This window comes from Dermacentor silvarum, chromosome 8 (genome assembly GCF_013339745.2).
Source record: "Dermacentor silvarum isolate Dsil-2018 chromosome 8, BIME_Dsil_1.4, whole genome shotgun sequence".
Taxonomy (NCBI): domain Eukaryota; kingdom Metazoa; phylum Arthropoda; class Arachnida; order Ixodida; family Ixodidae; genus Dermacentor; species Dermacentor silvarum.
The window spans coordinates 72,363,147-72,371,082 of record NC_051161.1 but is presented as its reverse complement, the minus strand read 5'-3'; the positions used below and the strand labels follow the sequence as shown (position 1 = coordinate 72,371,082).

Sequence of the window (7,936 nt, the reverse complement as noted above, 5' to 3'; positions counted from 1 at the left end):
AAAATCCAGCGCAGCATTCTGGGTGACAGTACTTCCGGCACTCGCTTGTCCGTGTTTAATAAACCCAAAAGCGGTTTGTGATCTGTTATCACCGTGAATTCTCGCCCAGCCAGGTACTGATGAAATTTTTTTACCCCGAAGACGACTGCTAGACCCTCCTTGTCAATTTGGGCGTAGTTACGCTCACTTGCGCCTAGAGTTCGTGAAGCATAAGCTATGGGTTGCTCCCTCCCGTCAGCTGCTTTATGGGCCAGCACCGCCCCCGACCCCTACAGGGGATGCGTCACAGCACAGCATCAAGGGACGCTCGGGGTCATAAGAAACAAGTACGGCATCGGAGCTAAGTAGCTTCTTCAGCTTCTCGAAAGCACGTTGGTGCTCACCTTTCAATTCCCATTCATGGTCGTGGTCTAGGAGCCGGTATAGAGGTTCCGCCGCTCCGGTCCTGCCCTTGAGGAAACTGCTATAGAAGTTCAGTAGCCCCAAAAAGGCTTGCAGCTGCTTCTTGCTAGTGGGCGTTGGCGCTTGCTGGATGGCGTCAGTCTTGCTTTGGCTCGGGTGGATCCCTGTATTATCAATCCGATGTCCCAAGAATTCAATGCTCGTCTGGTTGAATTCACACTTCTCCTTGTTAACTCTCAACTGCGCTCTTTGCAAACGCGACAGCACAGCCTCCAGTCTTTCTGCGTGTTCTGCTGCGTTACGCCCGAAAATCAGGATATCATCAAGATAAGCTTTAACGCCAGGAATGCCTGCCAACAACGTGTCGATGACTCGTTGAAACACCCATGGCGCGACAGAAATTCCAAACGGTAGCCGCCTGACCTTGTGTAGCCCCTTGATAGTGTTAACTGTGAGCACTTCGGCCGACACCTCATCCAGAATAAGCTGTTGATAAGCTTGAGCTAGGTCGAGCTTAGTAAATATCTTGCTTGACCCGAGAGTCGACAATATTTCCGCGGCAGTAGGCAAAGGATACCCGCTGGTTTTAACTGCCTTGTTTACCGTGCTACGGTAATCCCCGCAGAGACGCAAGGTTCCGTCTTTTTTCCTTACCACCACGAGCGGAGTTGCCCAGTTGGAGTACTCGACTGGTTCCCAGACTCCTTGTTGCACCAAGCGGTCCACTTCCTTGGCCACATCGTCTTTCAGTGCTAGTGGAACTGTACGACTTTTGAGGAACGTTGGTTTGGCGTCGTCTTTCAGTTCGATGTGCACTGGCGGTCCATTGAAGCCAGGAAGGTCACTGCGAAACACCTCAGAAAATCGTGAAGTGACGTCTTCAACATTCAGTTGCTGAATTCCATGCAGCCCAATGCCCAACGGCCTAAACCAGTTCCGCCCAAGCAAACTGTTACCGCTTCTCTTCACTACCAACAAAGGCAGCTTTGCCGTCCGACCCTTGAATTCCACCACAACACTTGCGCGACCAACTACAGGCAACGCCTCTTTTGACCAGGTTACGAGCGTTGTGCTTGACTCTCGAAGGGGTATTTTACTTTGCTTTCCCTCGATAGAGCGAAACGTTTCTTCACTCACAATTGAGCACGATGCTCCAGAATCAATTTCCATGGGTACATTCTGCCCTTCAATCTGTACTTCAACCATGAATTTTTCTTCTTGCTCATTCACCTCGCAGAGGGAAAATAATTCGGTCATTTCGTAGGCGCCCTTGCTTTTACTCTCTTTTTTCTTCTGCTCGTGTGAAGTTTTTCTTTGAAACTTTCTAACTTCGTCTTTCGAACGACAGGCTTTCGCAATGTGTCCGATTTTCTTGCACTTGAAACATGCCGCCTTTCTAAAACTGCATAAATGCGGAGCGTGCTTACCGTTGCAGCGATAGCAACTGGACTCTTCCGCTGCGGTGTCTTGCTTCGTGCGAGTTGCTTGAATTAGGCCCTGGCTGTCTTTTGTCTCGTCTCGTCCCTGGTTGCGTATGTCTCGCTGCTGCTTTGCTGTAGCCTCAGCTGTCACGGCCATGTCGTACGCGACCTGGAACGTAAGGTTGGGCTCGGCGAGAAGTCTCTGCTGGACTGCTTCGTTCTTGATGCCGCACACGAAACGATCTCGCATCATGACGTCCAGCGGTAGTTGCTTGTCACCAAAACCGCAGTCTTCCGTTAGCTTCCGCAGAGCCGTGACGTAGTCTGCCACCGATTCATCAGCCGCCTGGTTTCTCCTGTAGAACAAAAACCTTGCGTGCAGCTCGGAAGGCCTCGGATGCAGGTGCTTGCGAACGGCCGTCTTGATTTCGTCGTAGCTTGCCATGGTCGGTCTTACTGGCTTCACCAGGGTTACGATGAGCCCGTACGCTGCTTCGCCGCAACAACTCAGCAGAACTGCTCTTTTCTGCTCGTCCGTTGTTATCTTGTTCGCGTCGCAAAACATTTCCAACCGCTCGACGTACTTATCCCAAGACGCGCCCGTGCCAAGACGATACTCGCCGATCTTGCCGACAGCCATCCCGCCTTCTTTAACGGCGGCCTCGCCGGGCCGGTCCGCCTCGTCGCCAATGTAGTAAATCAGTCGGACGCCCAGTGGTGAAATGAACGTAGGTTTATTGACGCACACTCCTTTTATAGCATGAGTGAAACTCGTGATAAGGCCACCGCTGCTTGCGTGGGTGATAAGCGATGAAATGTACATGTGACGTCAGTACATAACAGAAAAAAACAATGAAGTCCATGTTTAGCTATAAAGGAATAACTATAGGCTCGAGCAGACGCAGTCAAAATCTGCGACGTCACGTTGTCTATAGGTGCGGGAGCTTCAAGGCAGCGTAGCCAGCCGTACTTATTTCTCGCGTTTTTTTTTTTCTCTTCTGGCTTATCAAGCTTCTTCTAGCGTGCACGAATAGATTCTTGGTACTTTAGAAGGGTAATTTACTAACACAAATACTTTTTCTCTTTAGTGTCGCTTTAAACGCCCACATGTTATGTCGAATAGTTGCACAGTATGGTATGTCTGAAGTTGATTTCCCTTTCTGCATTTCCCGTAATTCATACCCGTAACTATATTATTAAATTGTGAGGCTTAAGGACCCAATTAAAACTCAGCAGTGGCTTACACGTAGCTGTCCGTTATACGGCGTGTATAGTGGGGGCTACGGATTAGTTATTGACCACTTGGTTTTTTTTAATATTTGCCCAAATCAGGTACTGTGCATCAGAGTTTCTGCATTTCGCGCTACAAGATTCACACTATGACCGCTACACCTATCGTTGTGATCCTTTACATTTCTGGCGGAACTGCATGACTATGATAGAGAGAGAACAGAAGATATCCTTGCTTTTGGAAAAAAAAATATCCAGCAGCGTGCGAACATTTTAACATATTCAATGAAGAATAGGAATAGAACATCTAGCTTTTCGATACGGTCCTCGAACTGCAAATGTTTCGCATTTTCACGCAAATACACGCAAAATTGCCGCACGACTGGCCGCGCGAAGCAGTTTGCGTGCATTCGCGGGCTTCTTTCATGCTCGGAAAAAAACCCCTTTTATTGAGCAAGTATTGAGCAACAGCAAGCTGTACCGGTAGTTTTTTTTTATGTTGCTCTACAATTTTCTTATTGGCACTTTTCAACGATATAATATTTGAGAAGTTAAATAATTAATTAGGACTAAATATCCAAAGGCGGAATGCGAGAAATAATCTGAGTATCTACAAGCGACGGCAAAAAAAAAAAAATTAACTTGGTTCTGTCAGCTACGTGGCATTTGCGTATTTTTAAATGTTGGTGCAAGTTAGGTGGGACACCCTGTATATGCAGTGGCTATCGCGTTTTGTGCATGTTATGCGACTTGGCCATATTTCATTCGCGAAGAACGAACAATGACTCAAGCGAGAACTGCCACTTGAAAATTCGCACCGGTCTAGGCACATTTAAAAAGGAGAACTTTCACGACTACAGCTGTGAAGGTGCGTCTCATCAGAAAGCTTTCTGGCTGGAGTTTTATACTAAAAGCGCTGAGGGCTTACACCTGTTCGGTGAAAATTCTTGCTTTAGCGACACAGCGTTGGGAGACCAATAATGATATGCTTCTTATCCCAAAGAAAAGGTTGAACAAAAATAATAGTAACAGGCGTTTCTATCAGATCATGGCAGCGTGTGTTTCGCGCTAACACTCCTAATCTCTTTCCACTTAGTTTGTAAATATAAGTGCTAATTTTTTGCAAATATTTTCAACATACCTAATGTAACGGCGTTCCGCATAAAATAGCACAAGATATAGAGCGACGTTCCATTTTATTTTGCTGAGTCCACTCTAATGAAATAGCCATTGTTATCAAGTAACAGTGTTCCGCATACCTGTAACGAGATTAAGGTGGAGGGAGTGGAAAGCGGAAAGTGGAGCGAGCTCTAAAATGGATGCATCAAGCTGGTTGAGCCAGTTGAGTGGCGACAACATTCTTATGCAGAGCGGATAGGTCACGGATTCGATGACCGACTGAGTGGCCCGCATTGTGATGGTGACGAGTGAACGCTTTAGTGCTGTGACCTCGGTTAACACTAAAAAAAGATGCTCCCATACTCAACGCTTCGACTTGGGGCGTAGAGACAAAAGGTTTTTGTTTCGCACGATTCAGTTATCCCACCCTGTTACCCACCCTGTTACCCAGATGGTTACCCGCCTAGTTCACCACCCAGTTACGGCCAAAGCGGCCAACAGTATCTGGAAATAAAACACACATAAACATAATTCTTTTCGGGGATATACTGTTCGGGCACTTCGCCTTGCCTCGAGAAAACAACTGCTGGTGTACTTAATGATCTAGAACATATACTTCACTCCGAGAAACCGGACTGAAACATCGGTGCATCATGCATCGCTGGAATTGTTATTCCATTTGAAAACATGCTTACAATTGAAAGAGAAAAATAAAATAAGAAGCAGGCTAGCCTGGAAGAAGCGACTAAGGAAAGCACCCGTACGAGATAATCATCTTTAAAACCATGCAATCTTTCAAAAATTTCATAAATAAGTGGCACGGCGTGGAGTTGACAGACTACTACCAAGCGATGCCTAGATCCATGCATCGTTTCGCATACATAGCAAGAACGCTTACTGAAATACCTACTGCATAAAAATGGCTATGGAACACTGTCGTATGAAGATGATGTATGAATATCAGAGAGTGGCTATAGACACAATAGCACAGCTAGGGCCGCCGCGACTCAACGCTGACTCTCGGAAGGAACGCTTCGTGTAGCTTGCGGTTAGCCACTCGAGAGCTGTCACGCAAGAAAGCGAAAACGCTGACGTATTGTCCGTACCTCTCGATTGTGCAGTGCTTCTGCCGAGATGCGTGAAGGAACGTCCTCTTGCTTGCTCGTCCACCTCGAATCAACGCCTTTCTTCTTCTACTATCTCGTGACCTTAATGCGCGTGCTGGCGCCCCCTTCTACGTCTTTCTAAAGCGGGCACCGCACAGCACAAAGAAGCGTGCCGGTTTTCGGAGGTACAGATGATTGGTGCAGCAAGCAAGGAAGCTTACATGAAAGAAACTATAGCGAGTAAACGTGGTGCTTCTGGGCGAATATAACGCGATTACATATATATGACACAAGGGAGCTACTTCTGACGACCTTAACCGCTGGTCGGGTGTAGATAGTGCTGCGGAACGCTGTCTGAAAAAAAAAAAGAAAAAGAAAAAGAAAGAAAGAAAGAAAGAAAGAAAGAAAGAAAGAAAGAAAGAAGGAAAGAAAAAGAAACCGAGGAGCTCGAATTGGATTCACAACGAGCTATTACAGAAGCGGGTGTAGCGTCAGAATCTGAACGGTGTAGCGAAATTCAAAAGTACGTCGTGACAGAGTATAATGCACTCTCGAAGAAATTTTTTTGAAGCTTGGGATCCGCAAGGAAACGAAATTTCGTCGTGGATAGGAGAACCTTCCGAGAAGCGAAAATTGTAGTGTGTATTATCCCATGCGGGATAGTCGCTTCATCGCCGAATTTAAGGATCAGCGGTAAACATAAACATCGACTGAAAAGAAAGAAAAAAAAATCGTGGTAGCTTGCACCAGTGGCGCAAGGCTAAAGACACAGCGGAGCTGATCGGTTCCTAACTGGTCCTGGCTATACGAAGTGATGCTAAGTTATACGAAGTATTGCCAAGTTCACGGACTCGCGGTCCGCAGCTAGGGCTTTCGCTTCGGGCTCGATCTCGCGGGAAGCAGCGGCCATCCTCGGCACCGAGGGAGCTGCCGGGTTTCACACTATAAAATGGTTCCCGGCCCACATGGGGGCCAACGTACATCCCGATGTTCCCAACGCCAATGAATTTGCCCATGACCGTGCGCGAGGTTTCGTTCACCGTGGCGGTGCCGGCGGATTCGAAGGCGGGGACGCCGGGAGGTACAGGGACTTGCTCCTCACTTTCCACGAGATCTTCACTCATTATCATCTTTCGCGGAGGGCTTTTCCACTTCCTCACCCTAGACTCACTCGATCGCAATCGACGGCCTTTAGGATGCTCCAAACGGGGTCTTTCCCTTCGAGGGGCAGATTTAGTCACTTCTCGCCCAACATCGAACCGCAATGTCCGGACTGCGGAGAGGCCTACTGCTCATTAGCTCACATGCTCTGGCAATGTCCTGCGTTACGCGACACAGAGTTCAACAACGAAGAGGTCTGGGAGGAAGCCCTTAAAAGCGGCGACCTCTCGGTTCAACTTTGGGCTGTCCAGAGGGCCTGCGAGAGGGCGGAGGGCCACGGTCTTCCGGTCCCTGTGTGGGAGCGGCCCGCGACTGCTACCGACTTCCCCCTGAAAGGGGGCGTTCAAACGCAGTTCCTCAGGACCTGAATAAAAGTTCTTTGTCTGTCTGTCTGTTGCCAAGTGATGCGAAGTTATACGTAGTGTATAAGCATTTCCTCGTGACCCGTGGCATCGGGGAACGCCTCGCGAAGCACTTGCAGTCTGAGCACACGTAGGGGAAGTGAGGCGAAAGCTATGCAGAGTGTACGGGCAGCGTGCAGCAGACGACACGCCGGGATGACGTCAGGTGCATGCGCAGTAGCGCGCAGCTGGTGGGAGCTCGGCCGAGCCGCCGCCAGAGGCGCCTGCTGCAGTCACGGACACCACGAGCGTTCGGCGCTAATGCGAGGAAACGGAGAAGCACGGATGGCGTCGGCATCACCTCTGCGCGTTTTCTCGTTGGTGCTGCTACAATTTGTTTCTCTCTCTCTCTCTCTCTCGAGCATAGTTCGCGACGCGCGCACTGTTTTTCGCTCACCTTTTCTCTTTCTCTCTCCCGAGCATGGCGCGCGACGCTCCGCGAGGTGGATGCTAGGAACCCGCCGGGGTGGCTCAGTCAGCTAAGGCGTTGCGCTGCTGAGCACGAGATCGCGGGATCGAATCCCGGCCGCGGCGGCCGCATTTCGATGGAGGCGAAATGCAAAAACGCCCGTGTGCTTGCGTTGTAGTGCACGTTAAAGAACCCCAGGTGGTCAAAATTAATCCGGAGCCCTCCACTACGGCGTGCCTCATAATCAGAACTGGTTTTGGCACGTAAAAACCCCAGAAAGAAGAAGATGCTAGGAAACGCAGTGGCAGGCGGCACACATTACGGCCGGTTTAAACAGCTGCGCTGTTAAAATTCACGCAGGAACTTATCTGGGAGTTGTCTAAGTATGCGCAAGCATTGTGCCACTTGCTCATCTCCACGCAGGCCGATGTCATTGTCAGTGTTATGGAACTTAATCCGACCAGTAAAATCGACAGCACTAAGGCGACACGAACTGCGGTGGACGGCGACGCAAGGTGAATTGATGACGCACGTTAACTACTGCAGGTGGCGGGGCCAGGTGCGCCGATGACGTTCCGATCATTATAAGCCATTGTCGCTCTTTAGCGCTTTTTCCATCCGCGTCGAATCGTACTCTCGCGGCGGCTACGTATGGCGCAGCCGCGCAAGCCCTATCCTGAAGGCGAT

General features: G+C 49.2%; 1 protein-coding gene across 1 annotated transcript; it reads right to left on the bottom strand.

Moving 5' to 3' along the window:
* Nucleotides 1-384: 384 nt before the first annotated feature.
* On the bottom strand, nucleotides 385-2,662 carry LOC125947582 (uncharacterized). Its single transcript, XM_049672638.1, has 2 exons — nucleotides 1,057-2,662; nucleotides 385-566 (listed from the first exon to the last, which is right to left on the bottom strand). Exons 1-2 carry the CDS (start codon nucleotides 2,644-2,646, stop codon nucleotides 474-476), a joined length of 1,683 nt encoding a protein of 560 aa, XP_049528595.1. The 5' UTR covers nucleotides 2,647-2,662; the 3' UTR covers nucleotides 385-473.
* Nucleotides 2,663-7,936: the final 5,274 nt, after the last annotated feature.

Bases quoted from the DNA above. Each gene is read 5' to 3' on its own strand.
- LOC125947582 (XM_049672638.1), bottom strand. From the start codon at position 2,646: ATGTACATTTCATCGCTTATCACCCACGCAAGCAGCGGTGGCCTTATC. The intron at 567-1,056 runs GTAAGGAAAAAA...TTGATAATACAG, and splicing joins GGGCAACTCCGCTCGTGGTG to GGATCCACCCGAGCCAAAGC.